Source organism: Lepidothrix coronata, unplaced genomic scaffold (genome assembly GCF_001604755.1).
Source record: "Lepidothrix coronata isolate B3197 unplaced genomic scaffold, Lepidothrix_coronata-1.0 Scaffold44, whole genome shotgun sequence".
Taxonomy (NCBI): domain Eukaryota; kingdom Metazoa; phylum Chordata; class Aves; order Passeriformes; family Pipridae; genus Lepidothrix; species Lepidothrix coronata.
The window spans coordinates 3300093-3319977 of NW_016690224.1; the positions used below are offsets into that span (position 1 = coordinate 3300093).

A 19885-nucleotide genomic window follows, 5' to 3' on the forward strand; every position below is an offset into this window, starting at 1 on the left:
TTCATAAGCACAAAACTTGGAAACAGAGTGTATAACAGAACCAGGCCTGTGTGTGAGGATAAAAATCACAACGTCCCAGAGACTCCTCCAGACATTCACTGTGCTGCTGTACTTCTGATTTGGATCAATTTTTTTATTATCTTCACCTTTTCATTTAAGTAATCTATAGTCTTTCTAGTCTTTCTCTGTCATGCCAAATTATAGATTGGACACATGATAAGGACTGTGCTGAAAAAGTGTGCAAGTTGGGTTGAAAAAGTAATTCTACTAATGGTGCTTGTAGATCCAGGGTACTGATTACAGAATAAACCAAAGCCTGAGAGACATCCATGGTTATGACATTCTTCACTGCATGACAGAAGTTTCCTAATTTTGTGTCAACCACTCAAAGTAACACTGGGTATACAGGCAAAGTTAGTAGCAATGTGATATTTCTTACCTGCAGTAGTTATGCTCTCCAAGCCCTCCCTCCCCATTGGGATATTTCACAGTATTATAAGGATGCTCAAAGGTCTCATTCCAAAAAAGACAAGGTTTCCCTGCATATTGGGAAGTCTGGTTCTGAGTGCCACGATAGTCAGCCCCATTTGCTGTATAACATTCTGGGAAGAAAGAGAAATGGAAAAAGAGAAAGAATGTATACAGGTTTAGTGTTTGGTTGTTCTTCCCTCACTCTCCACCCCATCTCCAACAGAACATGTTTGCTTTTACTAATATGTTTCCTGCATTGTTTAGGCAACTAAACATGCTGGCTGGGATTTTAACTTTCTCTCAGAGTCAAGCCTCTGTTGGAGAGATTATGATGTCATTACTTTAATAAACAATGTATAAGACCAGTGATTTACACAATGAACATGCATTTTCTCAATAAGCAGACTACATTTTTTACTGTTTCCCTCTGTTTTACTCATTAGAATTACTCTGTAATTTGTTAATTTCCCAAAAATGAAATTATATGACATTATCAATCTGCCACTTATTAGCATATTACCCAAAATCTCATGTTTTCATATCACAGCTGAAGTTTTAAATATCTGTACTTTATAAAGTGAAAGACTTTGTAGGCATGGACCTTACAAACATTTATATTCTGATTTAGAAAAATTCTTGGGCATTATTTTCCTCTGGCCTGAATTGCCTTAGAAAGGCACTTCCTTTGGTAGAGTATAATCATGATACTGTGATTTGCCACTAGAGCATTTATGCTTCCAGATTAAAAATTATGGGTCAGTATTCTTCTGCCTTGCTCATATTTTCTCCCACTTATGTTTGTTTTCCTGGCTTCCTAGTACTCAGCAAGTTAGAAACCAAAGCAGAGAATGATTTCTTTAGCCACTAAATACACTACCCATTTCTCAGCTGAACTACACATCTCCTGCTGCCTGGCTTTGCTGTGTCTTGCTAATCACAGAATCACAGAACAGTTTGGGTTGAAAGGGACCTTAAAGGTCATCTAGTTCCAACCCGCCCTGCCATGGACACCTTCCACTAGACATCTTCTGACCAAATAAATATTCATATGCATGAACAATTTTACCTTTTGCCAAAATTGCAAAACATTTTTGATTACATTATGCACTGTGAGGGTGATGAGCACAGGAACAAATTACCCAGAGAGGCTGTAGAATCTCCATCCTTGGGAATACTCAAAAGCCACCTGTACATGGTCCTGGACAACCTGCTTTAGGTGACTGTGCTTGAGCAGAGCAGCTGGATGAGATGACCTCCAGAGGTCACTTCCAACCTCAACCGTTCTGTGACTCTGTGATCATCTTCCAGAAATAATTGTTATAATTAATGTACCGTAAGTAAGTCCATCCTGTCTGTAACTAATACTTGCTAACATTTGTCATCCTTGCATTTATTTCAGAATAGGATTAAAATATAACAGTCCATGACAGAATTAAAACTACTGTGTTACACTGCTGTAAACATTTCTTTGTACAGAATAGCTTTAGTGGGGAAAGTCACAAATACTTCCTACCAACTGCAGGCTGTGAAACCTCCTGTTTGATCTGATAGTATTCTCTGTAGAAACCATATTACAGCTGCAGAGACGTTCTACTGCCCTGAGGGAACGGGAGAATGCTCTGAAGTGAAGTATGTGCTGATCTCAGATGTCCTTCATGAGACAGAACTTAAAAAACAAGGTTAGAAAGACCTGTGTGGCTGCAGTTGGAAGAGGGGAAAAACCAACCCACAGCTTAATACTGATATTAACAGTTCACCTTTTTTTTTATTTAGAAATACTGTGGGAGATGGAAAAATGTATTATTAAAACCATGCCTTTGAAATTAGTTTAGTCTGGGCCCACAGATATCAGAATGGTGCAATTATAATAATTATTTCACAGTTCTATTACACAGCAGATGAAAGACGATGTTTTTGTGCCTTCACTGTGCATTTTCATGCCTAGGCAAGTTAGGATTTCAATTAAATGAAATTTTGTTGCTGAAGGCACACAGAAGAGGTGTCTGCACAGCCATTAATGCATCTGCTATCATCTTTGGACAGAAAGCTATATAATTTAACAAAAACAAGCTTCAGGTCAATACTCCTCCTTACTGTAATTTACCTGACTGCCTCAGTCATGCAGGTGGGCTGCATACATTTACTTGAAAATGCAAATCTGAGTTTCCAGTATTCAAGCCACCACAGGTATTTGTGTAAACATGAAAAAACCCACTGTAAAGTCACCAGTGTTGCAACTTTCCTCAATACCTCTCTTGCTTGGCAGTTAATATAAAAGCTTTTGTATGTTATAGCTGAAAAATATAAGCTGATGAATTTAGCAGAAAAAAGAGGAAAACATAATCAAACTAGATCAACAAAATAATGTACAGAATAAAGAAGCAGTTGAGAGAAGTGATAAACACATCCAGAAAAGATGTCTATGTCAGCTTTGTACTATTACTTTTTTTTTTTTGCTTCTCACTTCTAAATGAGAAGCAATATATACTAACATCTACAAAGAAATGCAAGGAATGTTACAATACCTGAATGAGATCTGGCACACAAACTAAACTGAAGTTAACATCAGTCCATTTTAGGATCTGCTAGGACTGGCCCATGCTTTAACTTGCAGTAGCGACTGACTTACATTTTCATGTCAGCTTTTTTTAACTGATTTTCTTCAAACTTCATTGCACCAGGAACAAAAGGAAGAGTCAGATCTCTCTTCATTCCTCTTAGCTGAGTCCTTTGTGCTCCCAGGACAACAGGTAGCTGTATCAATGCCTCCTGTGTTCTTTCACAATATCAAGAGATTTGGGAAAAATGTGCCAGCTGAGCTGTAGTGAAGCTCCCCTGGCTCAGTTACCATCTAGATGTGGAATGGGGAGGCAGTGACGTACCATGCAAAATCATTGATTATCCCCAAAACACTGAGATGAAAACTTTTAGTTATGGAATTTAGTAGCTGTTACCAAATGAAGTACATCAACTTTTGTGTAACAGGGAATTTGCTAGGAAATGTTCATTTTGTTAAGGATTAATAATGATTTTGCCAGAGCACTGGAGTTCAATCTTTTCAAATAAATATTGGCACTTAAAAAATCAGGTCAGTTGTCCTTTCTATGCTCCCTCCTGGCTTTTTGTGCACCTGCTCACTGGCTGAGCATGGGAAACTAAAAAGTCCTTGATTCAGAGTAAGCACAACTTGGCAACAACTAAAACATTGTTATCAACATTATTTTCATATTCAATACAAAACACAGGATTGTACCAGCTACTAAGAAGGAAATGAACTCTATACCAGCTGAAAACAGGACACAATCCTACCTTCTTTTACCTTGAACAGGCAGCTTTGAGATCATCTGAGATACATTTTGTACAGTTTCCTATAAAATTCCTAGTAGCATAGTTACAGATCTCAGCATATTCGGTATCTTGGCAGTAAACAGCTGAATTCTTCTATTTGTCACATGCAGTGATTTCATCTTATTTTGCTGCATGACAGCAAAGACACTACCTTAGCAATCTCACCATGAAATTAATATTCCCAGTGTGCCGAAGGTGCAAAGTAAATGTTTCACCTTCAGACAGACCACTGTCCTCTCTATTTCAAATCCATGGGCACCACTTTAAAAAGTCCTAAGAGATTCTGGAGAACAGGAGGTTAGAACCTCCACCCTACTTTTCATCTTGCACCACTGGTGCTATAGTTCTGTGAAAAGATGAGCTTAAAAAAGATCAGCCAGATTTGTCTGCACAAAACTAAGTCAGAAGAAGTCATCTGAATTAAATAGTCAGAAAAGACTGGACTGAGCACTATTGGTAAAACTCTTGGGCTTCCTCAAATTACCTGGTTTCTCTTTGGTAGATTATGAAGAAGGGAGGGGGAAAAGAGTAAACCAACCAGCAACAACCACCTCTCTACTGTTGTGGCACCCACTGGATGCAGCTGCCTTATGTTGACTGATATGTCCACAATACTTTAGGCTGTGAAGCCCTTCGCTTGGAACCCAGCGTCAGAACTGTGACTCAAGTTCCATAAATTTCAGCAAGCCTTATTCCTTAAAGTTTTCCAAGACTATGATAAACTATGACAGAACTTGCACTGTATCCAAGTCCTCTCCCAGTGGAAGAACAGACACTTGGTGGACACTAAAGCTCACGGTTTCCTAGAAGGCATCAGTGCCACTGTTCTTGATAGATTTGCCACATGGTTTCTGTTCACACACCCAAGGCTCAAACTATCCTGTCAGCCATAAATCTATATTAAAACCCAGTGTTTCAGACAAGACACAGAGAAAGCTGTGACCACTCAAATCTTGAAGTGCCTGACCTCCTCATATTTCTAAGATCTTACTCAGCTGCATTTCAGACATAGTCTGAAGTAGAGGCTTATGTCAAATCTGTGATTAGAATCAGTGTCTGTGATGATTTCACTCTATTAACTGCCTAATGACCCTGCTGTTTCTACTGTTTTGTGAGAATGTCTGTAAACAGAATTAATCAGAGATTAATCAGAGAACCTTTGCAGTGGTTCTAGTCATGAAAAACTGCAATGTTCAAACAGGTGCTGTTCAGGATAATGAGCCTTGGAAAGAAAACCTGGACAGAAGTTTGTTGTCAGGGCTGTTTTGTCTTCAACATATCAGGTGCGATGGTTGATAGAAAAGTAATTTTTTTAAATGAATGCTGAGATTAGGTAAGTATGTATTAAGTAGCAACTGCTAGAAAGAAAAAGCAGAAATCAAGACTAGGGATATTGTCCACTATGAGTGAATGCTCAGTGTGGGATACAGGTTCACAATTAGTTTTATTAGAGCCAGATCAACATTTGGAAGATCAAACAGCAGCTGTCGTAGAAATTTTTTCCATCTGTGTCGGTTTCTTCTTCAATGTAAGGACCTTACAATGATCATTTGCCTTTGTTACTTTGGGACTGTATGGCTGCCTGCACTCCACATGGGCGCCACTTTAGAATCATTTGAAAAATTAAGGTAGTGCAGACTTTTCTACTGAATGAGGCACTGATGATAAATCACTGACATTTCAGAGTCTGCACTGGCTTCCAGTGATTTTCTACGATGGACTTCCAAATATTGGCTTTAATCTCTGAAGTCCTTAATGGCAAGAGGCCCAGTTACCTGGGAAATTCTCATTTTGTGCCACATTATCACAGACAGAAATAATACAAACATTTTATCTGTGCAAATGAGATGAAACGCAAAGCAAACAGCTATCTACTTCTCAAACACTCCTCCTTTTGTGGCTGACAAGTGGGAAAACTTACAAATCTTCTAAGCATTCTTCAAAGTCTGCATTCTCAAAGACATATATTTAGTGACATTACAAATTGCAGACTGAAGAGATGGAGATTCCAGGATGGTTTAAATTTCTTAGAGTACTTTGCAGGTTTGAGGCCTGAACGTAGCTTTTGAGACTGAACACTCAGAATGACAAACTTGTTCCTATTCCACTGGAGAGAAAAAAAAACACCTTAACTTGCTTTGTTTGTTTGCTTTACATTCTGGAAGCTACATGGAGTGCTGACCAGTGGCCAGACAGATTGACAATTATCAACCAGAAACTAGCCTGCCCAAGCCAGAAATTATCCTACCAGCTACTGCCCAAAAGCAAGGTTTTCTTTTAAAAATCTGCAGAGTAATGAGAGATAAATGAAAGTGGCTGCTATTTAAATCTTGGGTTTCATTAGTGGTGTGATAGCCAGAACATTAAATGCTCTGCAAGGTTGGACCAAAAAGTAAAGGTTCATTGAATTTACATGCTGTAACTAACTGCCTGCTCAGTTATCTCTCATTTTTCTTACAGCCTTTTAGAACAGTCAGAAAAGTGCTTAAGCACAATATAAGGATATGAAACCAAATGTGCCAAGTCCAATAATGACTCGGTGTCAGCTGCTTGATGCATGTGGTTGCACAGTGTTGTAAGAGTAGTTTTAAGTCATTCCCATTCAACCTAAACTGTTCTTCTAGTTCTTGCCAGAGACTGCAATTTGAGCACTCCTCCTTAAATGAAAGCACTGTATCTAGGTGCAGATGGCAACAGTTACAGGCACTAACCAGATGCTGCAGTCTCTAATTTGATTGAAAGGGTATAATTAGACAGCAGAAACACTTCAATGAGAAAGTAACGCACAGAGGAAAGGACAGAAACCACTTAACTGATGCCAAGATACCCCGGCAGTAACAGAGGCAGGGGCCCACGGATGGAAGGGGCAGAACACCACACTACCTTCTTCAGATGAGAACATTTTTGTTTCCCTGGAGATGCAAATAGGGATTCTATTATCATAGGTTGCCACAGTTCTTCATGTGGGAACACTGATTAAAACCAGAAGAAGCTTCAGGAGATGAAAGACGCAAATATGGCTTCTGTGGTCATTATTAAAAATATTTTTAGCATTGCAATGGTTTTCTTTGAAGATGCAGTTTTATCGATTGAACCAAAAGTTCATTTGCATACTATCATATGATTGGTCAGGGGGAAAAAATATTCCATATTATGCTATGATGCAAAATAAACGCTTTTGGGAAGTATAAGGCAGGTTTAGACCTACCCAAGTGAAAAAATAGTGTAGTATTTTTACATTTCAATACTTTTCTATTCCAATTTATACTAATATAACACAAGCCCTCACTGAAACCATCAGACTTGTGTACCTATACTGTAACATTAAAAAAAACCCAAAACACAACAGTTGGTATAAGCTAAAGAAAAAACCTCAGGAAAGAATTGTCTTTGTTTAAAATTGTTATTTTCAAAATTGCTAGAAAACAATTTGGACAACTCCCCATTTGGTAAATCAGACAGTTAAATTCCGCTGTGATGCTATGAGGGCACTTGGTCAGCTGATCGTTTCTCCTTTACAATGTAGGGGCACTCCACATGTATTTTAAAAATCATATCTTGCTCATTCTACATATTCACACATGCAGACAAACAATTCTTGAAAGTCCTCAAATGCAATAATTTTTGCTGGTCAGAATGAGAGACTTATTTAGTGTTGGTCCAAGACAGAGAGTAGCCACAGTGAATATTTGAATTATGCCACCTGACATTTGACCAAACCTTGACTTAAGTCTGCCTTGTAAGAATGTACATTCCTGGAAATGTACAGACATGTGAAGCTCCATACTTGTGTTCCCCGGCAGTGTGTGAGCTGTTATATACATGAATTTGCTATCCTTGTGAAACTTTGATTACTAATCTTCAATCTAATCACTTTTTTTTTTTTTATAAATAACATTAAACACTATCTGACTGGCCAGACCCTTTCTGGAATATGCTGGAAGCAGGCAAGTTCGGATATGCACACGAGAGGCAGTCACCATTATTTCTAAATGCTTCAAAGTATGCATTTTGTACATCTTTTCTTTCTATTTGCACAACACAAACATGCTATATTAGCTAGAGCTTTGCAGCTGCTGGCTGGTCCTCAGCCACAAGATGCAAACACACTTGCTTGTCTTGTAATTCTTTATCATTGGAAGTAAGAATGCATGATGTGGCCCCATAAGAATTTCTGTTCCTTAATACACCCGTTTGTTTTCTTTCTTTGTGAAGATTTAAAACTGTTGTTCCGTTGTTAAGTGTGGCAGATTGAATCCCCTTGGTAATTTTATCAGGATGGGCCGCAGCCACCGTGTGGATGGAGAGAGTGGTCAGTTGTACAACCTTTACGGTGTGATATGACAAAGAATGAAAATTTTGCAGCTGGCAGCATGTAATCCCTGCCTCCCTCCCACTTCTTTGGCTCCATCCTGCTTAAATCCATTCACATAGCTCTGGATTTTGAGTTATGCTCTATGCATGTACAAGCATGATATGCTCAAGTGTCTGACTATTTCATCTTCTATCTGCCTGATTAGAAACAAGAAGAAACAAAAGAATTGCTTTTTTGAGTATTTCCATGACACCTGCTCATGGCATATCAACTAGAACTGCTTCTCTGGATCAGCAAGACATAGGCAGAATAAGGTGACAAGAGACAAGGTTTGTTGGAGAAGGCTGAAATAACAGCTCAAAGGAAAGACTCAGCTAGGAAGAAAACCAAAGACCCAGTATTGCTAAATGGAAAGAAAACAGAGAAAAGAAAAAGAGATTGATAATACATTTCTGATAGGAAAATTAAATGCATGCTATAAATACAGAAACTAGAAATTATAACTTATTGCACTGACAATATAACATTTGTTCACCAAAACTAACAACTGCCAAAGGCATTTCCATCTCTTTGTCCTTGTAATAGGAAACTCACCAAATTCAGTCCTTTAATGTTAGGCAATCTATTCACTCACCTCTCATTTCTGATTCACTCAAAAGATGTGGTATGGCTGAAGTCTGAATGAACAAATGTCAGTGTCTGAATGCAGAAACGTCAGGTGTTTGAATTAAGAGAAACTCAGACATCACACAGCAAAGCAAAAACAGTCTGTGAAAAGTAGTGCAGTACTATGTGCAAAAACAATCGTTAACTCACTCTAATTTCTGACAGTTGGAGTCATTTTACATAAAGCAATTCCAAAAGTTTCTTTCCTCTTAGCAAATGATGGTGGCACAGTCAGTATTTCGACTGCACTTTACAATAAACTTATTAAGACATGCATTTTAAAAAAAAGGAATAGGTATTAAAAACATACCATAGGACAAACTGCCTTACAAAAGCAATAGTAATTTCAGAATTCTGCTGGCTTCAAGTAAAACCTGACACAGCTGATCCTATTTCAGTTCTGTGGGATTAAGGGTCAAGAAGAAGATCCTGATGTATTTTGCACAGATTAAGAACTCTGCAGATTTTGAATGTGCCATACAAATTACAGGTTGTTGCTGAAATGCAGATTTGCATTGTTTCCAGGTTCTTTACCAGAAGACACCTAGATGGCAGTGCTTTCTAGTTCCATTCTCCCTTGCTACACCTTCCTTCAGAGGCATTATATATTCTTCCCTCCTCCCCTGCCCCAGCTGCTTGTGCTCAGGCATCTCTGTCCCCCTTTGTGACCAAACATTCACACTGGGATATATCCTCCACTTGCTGTCATGCAGCCTGCTGTGAGGGACATGGTCACACATGGAGTGTTCTGTCCACAGTTCTGCACAGAAACCTTACAAACAAACATTCTTCAACTTAAGCAATGGAAGGGTGTGCATCAAACATATCCTAATGGTACTGGGAACAGACTGTTTGACATGGTCCAGATATGTCCCAGTCTAGGCAGCTCTATAAATGGTTATCTAAAAGTAGTTTCATGTTTTACTCACTTCAGGTAACTTCTGAGTTTACCAGAAGGTAAAGGTAAACTCAGAAGAGTTCTCTTCCTGGTAGAAGGCTTTTTATTCCCCAAAAAAGTCTATGTAAGTATTTTCCAAATCTGATAAAGTGCATCTACAAAAACTTAATAAGCAAGTATGTGTTCATGGCAAGAAGAACTGGAGCAAGTTCTACATACTAAGAAGGATCAGCAATTAGAATACACAAAATGTATCCAGAGCGGACACGCATCTGATGGCTGTGACACCGTGATCATCTGCCACTTCAGATCTTGCAAAGAATGGCCACTGTTTACCAGAGGAGAACCGTGGTACTTGAAGTCACTAGAACAAATGAAATGAGGACAAAAGCGCGTAGAGAAATTTTAAGTGAAAAATCACACTAACAGGTAGTGAAGTTTCAGGCTTTCCAGACTCCCTGGCTGAACGAGAACCTAAATGGTCAGAGAAGTCCACGCTTGACGGGGAGCTGGGACAGCACACGGCAGGCAGGTGAGACGGCCACCCTCCAAGCTCTGGCTCTGCAGCCCCGATTATGCCCTGCTGCCACCGGTTTTTTCATTTCCCAGTGACACACTGAGTCACACTCTCCTCTCCCTGCAAATGCCTCCATTCCACAGGTCTACCTATCAGACCACTTTCATAGAGAGATGTGCTGCTCCTCTTTCTCTCACCTCAGGCTTCCATACAGTTTCCGAGCTCCCAGCTCAGCAAGCACAGAGAGCGCCTCAAACACCCGCAAACTCCACACAAAAACACTCCCTGCGTGTTTGCACGAGCCGCCTCGAGCCCGGGACCACCAGGCGGGCAGGAAAGGACGTCGTCGCGACCTCGAAGAGGCGCTGCCGGGCGGCAGAGCCCTTCCGCGGGAGGCTGCCCGCCAGCCGCGAGCGTGCGGAGCTCGGGGCGAGGCTGCCCCGCTCCCCCTCCGCCCGGCCCTGCGAGGCGACCGGGGGGGCAGCCCCCAGCGCGCCCCCCTCCCGGATCCCCGCGAAGCGTCACTCACCGGACTGCAGGGGCTCGCGGCAGCAGCTCAGCGCCAGCCCCGAGAAGGCCAGGACGGCGGCGAGGGCGGGAGGCTCCATGGGCAGCGGCCGCCGGGCCGCACGGCGCCCGCAGGACGCAGCCCCAGCGCTCCGGGGGTGGCAGGCGGCCGGGAAGAGCGCAAAGTGCGGGAAGCGGAGGCCCTACAGCATGTGTCCTGTAAGTGCGCCCCGGCGAGGTGCCGAGTGGCAGATGAGGGATCCTATTACCAGCCATGTGACAGGAAAGGATAGAGACCGACATCCCAACCTGCTGCAGCGCGGGACCGCAGAACTGTCGCTTCCACTCCTGACACCGACAGGTCCGGGCTGTCGGCGTTCGCCCCGGGGCAGCCAAGGGGCTCCGCGGGGTTCCCCCCGCAGGCCGGGCTGCCCCGCCGTTAGCGAGGCAGGGCCCCGGCGACCCCCCGCCACACACGCACAGTCCTCCAGCCCAGCAGCGACCCACGCCTCGCTCTCGTCACTCCCCTCTGCCCTCTCGCACCCCGTGTCCCGCTGCGGCCGCCGAGGAGCCCGGGCAGCCGCGGCCTAGCGCCCTCAGCCGCCGCCCCGGCCCCGCGCCCGCCCTCAGGCCGGCGGGGGTCCCTCAGGGGCTGCCGGAGCAGAGAGCTCCGCCGCTGCCCCGCTCTCATCTCCGGGAGCCGCGGGGCACGGACGGACACGACACAGGAAGAGGACGCTGCAAACTTCGTGCTATTCCCTTGCGGCTCCCGCTCACGGCAGCCTTTCTCAGGGACGCGGACACGGGCGGCTCCGCTCAGGTGTCCGCGCCCGCTGCTGTCCAGGGCGGACAGGCGCTCTAAACCTGAACCGGCACCTCCGGCCCGACAGAGATGACCGGGCGGCGGAGCCGTGCTCGCAGCGCGCTGGGCGGACGCGGCCCGGCTCCAAACCCCCCTCGGCTCCGGGGGGGCAGAGCTGCCGCCCGGGCGGGCACGGGGAGAGGCCGCTCACCGCCTGGCACACGGGCAGAGACGCGAGACACCTGCGGGCCCACAGGGGCACAAGGACACACACGTGCGCACATCCAAACCTTCGGACACGCGAACCCCGAGGAGACACCCACGCCTACAGTGGAACATCCAGAGCGACAAACACGAACACAGAAGCTAAGAGACCCCTGAACCGAAAGAAGATTTGTGACAACAGTGAAGGCACATGCAGAAAGATAGGGTTTGGGTTATCAGAGTTTTGTCTCATCTACGTGCAGACAACAAAGGACAAAATGTCAAGGTGGTAATATCAAGCTATTGTCTAAACATATCCAAAGTCTTATTACCTGAGCTGTGAGACATTTTAGCAATGGCAGTACAGCTTTGCTGAAAAGCAACCAACAGAAAAGAAACCACACTAACAGCAAAGTTGCTTTGTCAGGAAGGAGGGCAAACGTTGTTATCCTTGTAGCACCTGTACATCATTGCTGTGTAATGAAGTGGCACCTTCAATTATCCATAAAGGGAGAGAGCAATTTTCTACTCTGAGAGGGGAAGCAATAAAATACAGTTTGTAGGCCTTAACTGTTGTATCAATACAGAGTATGGATATATTTCACTTTTAGCATGCAGAAACCTCCCATCACATAAAGCTGTAGGGTTGATTTTGAGAAGAAAAACATTCCTTTTTTTTTTTTGAGAAGAAAAACATTGAGAAGAAAAAAGATTCCATATAATAGCATGGCTTTACACAAAAATTTAAATATAAATATTAGTTAAATTTTTAATATTTAATAATTTTGAGCTGAATTCCTATTGAATGTAATTTTTTTAAGCTGATGAAATATTGAAAAACCATAGCAGTGTTCTCTTAGCTTGGTGCTATGTTTTTTTTTTCCTTTTTAATGACAAATGCAGAAATATTTAGTTCCTCCTCACACATACAGTCTTCTCTCCAAGGACTGGGATCCCATTGTGCTCCCATTCACTCAATTTTGATTCCATTTTATTTGGCATTCTGTTCCTTAAGGACACTGGAACAGAGAAGGCTTACAAATTTATAACAGTGTATTGCTAACAAAGCTCACAAAATCAACCATATCTCCAAAAGGCCATTTCAGTCTTCCAGCATTCCTAAGCAAAACCACTTTCATTCACTATGCTGCCCTCTTTCTCCACCAATCAGTTGCACACACAATCGGTATGTGTGTATACATCAGTTGCACTGTTTTTTGTAGCTGTAGCACACTGGCCGTGGACAACAAGTTCATTGCCAGTGATAATCCCCCAGATTTCTTTCAAAGTTCTTTTTTTTTTTTTACAAGATTTTTTTCTTTCTATTTGTATTTCAATTTACTGTATTCAAGGTCACTCATTCTCATTTTGTAATTTTCTTTTTGTGGTTTATGGTCTCTTTATACAAACAACAATGGCAACAGCAATGGCAGCTAATAAGTAATGAATAAATAATTTTATATTTCTAATATAAATGCTTTCAGAAACATTGTCTTTTGCTCAGCCTGCCATGATGTAATGTCAGGAATTTGATTAGCATTTCCCATACAATTCAATACTCATTATATTGATAGCAGAAATCAAATTATATCATACAAAATAATACCATTGTTTGTGTTTGGAAAGTCGATACTTGTTGCTGTGGATGATTTAAGCCTCTGCTACGCTTTTTCTGTATTTCATTAAAAACTCCGCTGGAATTTCATTGTCTCTTATTCTACTGGAACTTCTGAAACAAGTTTCTGGTTTCCTTTGTGTCTTGGAAGAAAAAACAAAGTTAAAAAAACCCAAACAAACCAAAGGCTTAAGATGAGTAAAAGTAGTTCCCATAGAACAAGGTTACCTTAGAACAAAGTGAGAAGAATATTGGGGTTTCTTGAATAGTAATATTGCAACAATTTTAAAAGTACCAGTTCTGTGTAATTCCAATGCATACTACTCCAAAGAACAGTATCCCTCCCCTGTTGTACAGTACTGAAGATTCAAAATATTTAAATTACCATAGAATCATAGATTGGATTGGAAGGGACCTTAAAGATCATGTAGTTCCAACCCCTTGCCATGGGCAGGGACACCTTCCACTAGAACAGGTTGCTCCAAGTCCCATCCAACCTGGCCTGGAACACTTCCAGGGATGGGGCAGCCACAGCTTCTCTGGGCAACCTGTGCCAGGGCCTCACCACCCTCACAGGGATTTCTTCCTAATATCCAATCTAACTCTTTCAGTTTGAAGGCATTATCCTGGCAAGGACAGTGAAGTGTTTGTCAAAAAAGATAGTAGCAGAAAAATACCATGTTTGATTTCTTTGTTGATGAGAAAAATTAATGAAGAGGTCATAACAGTTGCTATTTCTTTAGGAGGTTCATTTGTGTTTTCAGTTTAATTGAGGCTTACCTCTCCTTTCTACATAAAAAAGTCAGACGTGCCAGGACTGCAACACCAACTATTCCAAATACACAGCCAAGAAGAATTAGTTGTTCAATAGCTGAAAAACAGACCAATGACAAAAAAACCAGGAAGACTTTAATACATTTATTCATATCTGTTTGAATGCAGTCGCAAAATGATTTTTGAAATTGTACATACAATTTTTCTGTTCTTTTTATTTGTGGAACAAACTGCCTGCCTTGGCATGGGGGTTGGACTAGATGGTCTCCAGAGGTCCCTTCCAACCCTAACTATTCTGTGATTCTCTGAAACTGGTACAGATCAGGAACTCACAGAACTTCTGCATTTGACTGTTGGGACAGGTGGCTGTAAAAGCTGTTGTAACTCAAAGAAAGGGTGGCTAGTGGTTAATATGTAATCATCATCGTGAATGTACAATATTTATGCAGAACTGCCAATCCCTGAAACTGGATTTTTTTCAATCCTTTGTCCATATATTGCTAAGATTTTGATTTTTAGCTGGATGTTACTTGTGATTTTACTAGAATCTCCTTTTTGGTTGTGCTCGGATGGCTTCTTTGTTCTTCCTCTGTGATATTGTGTGAAGAGAGGTTGCTGTGGTACTGGCAAGACTTGCAGTGGGATTGTAATTAGAAGCATAGCAAAATAATTATTAGCAGAGGATTTCCACGGAAATTTTAATTCAAGAAAGCAAAACTCAAAAGCAGCAATATGCAGGCCCAACAGCATAATTTGTATTTGAAGTTTCAAATACTAAAATGGATTTTGCAAAATAACTGGCATTAAATTTTCTTGTTTCTGTCTCTCTTCCTATCCAGTTTTCATAATATCAAATAGTAAGGAAGGTCTTTGTTGCAATCAGATCAATAAAATTCTTTCATACCTTGTTGTTCTTTGTCATCTTTCAGGAAACCATTGCACAGCATTGTGGGGTTTGTTTGCTTATCCATAAAGGTGCATCACGTCTCCATCACTCTGAATGCAATTAATCACTGCATGTCTCCCAGCTCCTTCCCTCTGATCATTCAGGGCTGGCTTTCTGCCCCCTTTTTCTAATGTAAATGTCAGCATCCGTTTTGCTTATTGAGACTGATTGGCTCTTAGCCAGCATGTATGTGGTTGATGGCAGCAGTGGAAAAATGTTCTTAGCTTTCAGCTTGGCAGAGTGTTTTGCCACTGGCTTTTTAAGATCTGGCCTTTGCACATTTGTCTGCTGCCCAAACTCACTGTGGTTCATCTTACAAATATCACTAAATGTGCAGAGCTGCATTCAAAACGTACAAGCAATTGGTACAGGCCAGCAGAGGCTGATGAAATGTGTCAGCCTGACAGGAATTCATTGCTGAAGTGAGGTGCACATTGCACATTTCTTTGGAAGGTGCTCAGAGTGGAGAATCTGTTGGTATGAACTATTTGATGGAGAATCTCTTGGTATGAATTATTTGATGAGTGCTTTTGGGAACTATTAACTCAGCATTAAAAGTGCTTCAAACGTGCCATCTGGCCTTGCATCACCTTGGTGCTTTGAAATATTGCCATCTTGAGGACGTTTGGAGTGTATGTGGTGAATGATTAAAAGGAAAATTTTGGGTTGTTTTCTCTAAATCATAGAGACAGCCTAACTGCTACTAAATCCAAAAGTCCAGGCTAATTGTTAATCTAATGGGACTAACACAAGAAAGATAATAAAATTTTGTTAGTTATCCTAAATACTATTACATCATTCATTACATTACATCATTACAATAGTTTTGCTGCCATAGAATGATGCATTATGTTTTGAGATAACATAACCTTTTAGGAAAAAAGGGTGAAAGCATTCGACAAGTGTGGGCTGTGTCTGCTCTCGACTCACAGAATCATGGAACAGCTGAGGTGGGAAGGGACCTCTGGAGGTCATCATGTCCAACTCCCCCGTTCAAACAGGACCACCCAGGGCCAGTTGCCCCCAGGTCCTTTTCTGTAAAGTTTCTCTTCAAGTGCTCATTTTATAATGTGTGGCTTCATAACTCACTCCTCAGGTAGCTCAGACTGGATATGTTTGCCCCAGTTAGTTGCAAAGGAAGTTAAAGCTGTTTTAGTGATGACAGAATGAAAGATGACACTAAGTGGTTGGGGGCTGTGCCATCATTTATACTTGAAAAGTAGCTCAAATTATGTGGATACTAAAGGTTTCCAATAATCCATAGTTTCTCTTTTTAGCTAAGTACTATGCTTTCCTGTTTTTCTAAGAGTGATTTTGAAATTTATGTTAGGTCATCCACTCAAGAAGCATGCCTGCCAGTTCCTAGCCAACCCTACAGAAAGGGAAGCTTGTAGCCCTAAACCCTTAGAAAGAGTAGATAGATTAAATAATTTTTAAACATATTAAAAATTTTTAAAGCCCCAACAAAACCCAAAACCCACCATAAATTACCTGTTATTTAGATTTGAATATTACTCTCTCTGGAAATCCAGAGATCTTATGTCCAATGTTTTCCCAAGTAAAAGAAGTTTTTGTTGTTAAGAGCCATCATGGTGCACTGAGATTGCCTTATGTGTGATAATGATTTTATGACAACATGTAACATTTAAAAGGCAACAGACCTATTTTCTGGATGCAACTGGGTGTGTCTCCAGACCAGGCCCCCGACGCTTGGCAAGTTCTTTCCTTTGACCCAGTGAGTTCATAGCCCTGACTGCAGAGGAAAATGATGGTTGAGCCCAGCAGGTAGTTAGTTCCATTCTTTGTTCCATTGATTGGATGGTCCAGCCAGCCACAAGAGATCACTAGTTAAAAGAGACATATCTGGTGAAAGTATTTTTGATTTGGACTAGCAAATCTCCATTACAATGATTCAAATGGCATTTTAGTGGCTACTCATGGAAAGACAAAGACTTTTAGGCAATCTGAATGAAAATACTTCTGATACTTTTTAAATTATTATTATTTTTAAGTCCGAGGACTATAGGTGAATGCATAGAAAATGAAGATAAAGTTTCTCCACTGCGGTGTAGGAAGAAATGGAAAGAAATATATTTTGTGTTTGCCTAAGTATTCCTCCAGTGCAGAGTTTTCCTGGTACAAGGACAATTCCTCTGGATAAGAGTATTCACAGGTGCATGAACCTACAGTTAAGCAAAGCCTCCTCAAACATTGTTAACTATTTAGATGCCCTATAAAAATAACTGTAGTGATGCCCTGTATGGGCCATTCACTTAAGAGTTGGACTCCATGAGCCTTGTGAGTCCCTTCCAACTCAGATTCTGTGATTCTATAATGATGCTTTGAGGCATGTTGTATCACCTGGCTCCAGATGTTCTACCAGCAGCTTGTGATTCTGATGAGATAGTCTTGTGGAATTTCCCACTTGAAGGCTTCTTGTTGTCAGGACATCGAATCTGCAGAATGGGTCAGAGCCACAGAGTGAGACCATCTCTTCTACCAGGGGATCAGCAGGGTCTTCAGAAGGGAAGAACACGGGCAGGAAGGAAGCACTGTGCTTCTCCCCATAGAAGAAATTGTTCAGTAAAAACTCTGTGTCATAAGTAAAGAGAGAAGTTCCATTCTCAATAGCCCCTTGGGAGACAGAGAAAGAAAGAGAGAGAGATTCATATGTAACATTGCCTGCACATACCACCTTCTGCTACCAAGTGCTTGTTTATGTAAATGTAGCTAGAGCAGGAAGAGATCTAGGAAGGCCTACAGCATCCTTCCAGTTTAAGATTATTCTCCTTTTCATATGCAACATCTTAACTTAGCACCAAAGTTAGTGTTTGTTTAATATGATATTTGATCATTTTCTTAAAATTAGATCCAAATAATTGTGTAGCTGTGATTTTACATAAAGGTGGTTTTATATGCCTCCTAGCAAAATGGTGCAAAAGCAAAAACTGCAAGCAACACAAATCCTGAGACTATGTGCCCCTAAATTCATCATGTCTGTTATGGCCCTGCTCTTTGTGTTCATTCTGCTAAATCAGAAACTTCCTGAGGTTGAAGCAGTGAGACTTTTCAGTATGCTTTGAATCCTGGGTTGTACTGTGCTCAACACAGAGACCAACTGGTAGCCAGAGGGTATTTTGCATCACATTTTTGGCCTATCTCCTAACCTGATGCCAGGAGGAATGCTGATCAATCTAATCCTGAGGCTAGATATAGCAGCCTAATACTCATTAAATGACAGGAGCCATTTTTTTACACATATCCTCCTGCACCTTTTTTTTTAAATAGACAATTATTAAATTGGTATTTAATTAATTATTTTTTAGATTGTCAGCATGGTACCTGATGGAAACATTGCTAATAATCTGGAAAAGATAGCTGACCCTGGCTATTGCTGCACTTCTGTAACACTGTAGTCTGCTGGTGCTGTGTCCAGCTACCCATAATAGATGATATTCTAAAAGTGTAAGCTGTGAAACATGAGGTCTGACTCTTGATGGAACTAAGTGCTGAACACCCCATTGTGGTTCTGTCTTCAATCATTCAGCAGTAGGTATTTACCCACTTGGGTAGAGGAGAGTATATTTCTCTTACACTCTCCTCCCAGTACTGATTGCTTGGCACAGACTTCATTTCCTAGCCTTTCAATCACAAGCTGTTTTGAATTTGTAAAGAAAATGTAATAATAGACCAGAGAAATTACTTACAGTTAGCTCCAAACTCAAACAACTGCTGGGGACTTGCATGAACTGGTAGGGTGGTTTTATTCCTGAAGGTGTATTCATCCTCTGTATTGCCATTCATTACCCCAAAGAGACCCTGTGTGTGATTCGTGAACTTCTCTGGGAGCAGAACTGTCAGGGTCAGAAATCCTCCATTTCCCCGTATTTCCACTCCACACCCAGAAGAGAACATCACTGTGATGTTCTGATCAGGTGTAGAATGGAGAAAGAGACCTATAACAATGAGAGGAAGAGGACAAAATACCTAATTATCCATAGTGAACAAACTGTTGTGTTTTAGCATCACTTAAAATCATCATCAGTTATAACCATTTCTCATAAAGCTTTTCCTCCCTTCCACTTTGGGCTACACTCTGAGAAGCATTTAAAGGAAAGCCACACCTTCATACTACAATTATAGTAAGATGGCTACTACAGAGCAGTAGCAAAGAAAGGTCCACTGCTGATATAAGATGCACTGCCTTCTGCCAGTGTCCCAGACCAGAAGCTCTGAGATATGAAATGACTGCATCAGAGAGTGGCTGTGAGCTGGCAGCACCACTCTCAGTAGTCACAGCTTTCCTCTCCTTCTTCCTTGCTGGCAAATCAGATGGCTCTGCCTCTTCCTGAACACAGCTTAGGTGCTGCCAGTTAGCTGGTGACGAGCAATGCATGTTCTGATGTGCTCACCTGAACCATGACTCTCTGCTACATTTCTCCATGGGAACACAGACAGCCACAGCGTGTTTCCCTGTAGCATCCTTGATCCATGGCTATTTGGAAGGAGAGGTATAGCCCATAATTCTGGTGGCTACATTCCTGCTATATTCCTGCTGATATCGTGGCTGTCAACAGTCTCAAAGGGCAGATGAATCCGGGCACTGGTTTAGCATAAACACAAGGCCAGGTGGGCAAACTGGATGGAAAGGGCATTCTGCCCCCTGCTCTCAGTTTTATCTCTTTCACAAAGGTGCATGTCAACAGTACACTACCACTGATTCAGCCTCAATCTGGCAGCAACTGAAGAAAGTCATGTAATAATAAAATAAATTCTAATGAGTTGGGACACTGCCTGTTCTCTGTTTACTTCATACATATTT

At 41.5% G+C, this 19885-nt stretch overlaps 2 protein-coding genes across 7 annotated transcripts in view; both read right to left on the reverse strand.

Moving 5' to 3' along the window:
- Positions 1-10935, reverse strand: part of KREMEN1 (kringle containing transmembrane protein 1) — a 33209-nt gene extending 22274 nt beyond the window's left edge. For all 3 annotated transcript variants that reach the window (XM_017814146.1, XM_017814145.1, XM_017814144.1), the window contains exons 1-2: positions 10745-10935; positions 440-602 (exon numbers count right to left, since the gene is read on the reverse strand). In XM_017814146.1, coding sequence (XP_017669635.1) covers positions 440-602; positions 10745-10823 — 242 coding nt within the window. In that variant the 5' untranslated portion in view covers positions 10824-10935. The remainder of the gene's footprint in view (positions 1-439; positions 603-10744) is intronic.
- SUSD2 (sushi domain containing 2) overlaps positions 506-19885 on the reverse strand; it is a 31927-nt gene continuing 12547 nt past the window's right edge. Inside the window, exons 11-15 of one of the 4 annotated variants that reach the window (XM_017814138.1) lie at positions 18771-19019; positions 17425-17697; positions 16725-16907; positions 14124-14214; positions 506-602 (exon numbers count right to left, since the gene is read on the reverse strand). In XM_017814138.1, coding sequence (XP_017669627.1) covers positions 578-602; positions 14124-14214; positions 16725-16907; positions 17425-17697; positions 18771-19019 — 821 coding nt within the window. In that variant the 3' untranslated portion in view covers positions 506-577. Of the gene's footprint in view, positions 603-12998; positions 13487-14111; positions 14215-16724; positions 16908-17424; positions 17698-18770; positions 19020-19885 lie in introns of those variants that run through there. The other 3 variants (XM_017814137.1, XR_001874652.1, XM_017814139.1) reach the window with 3 other exon arrangements.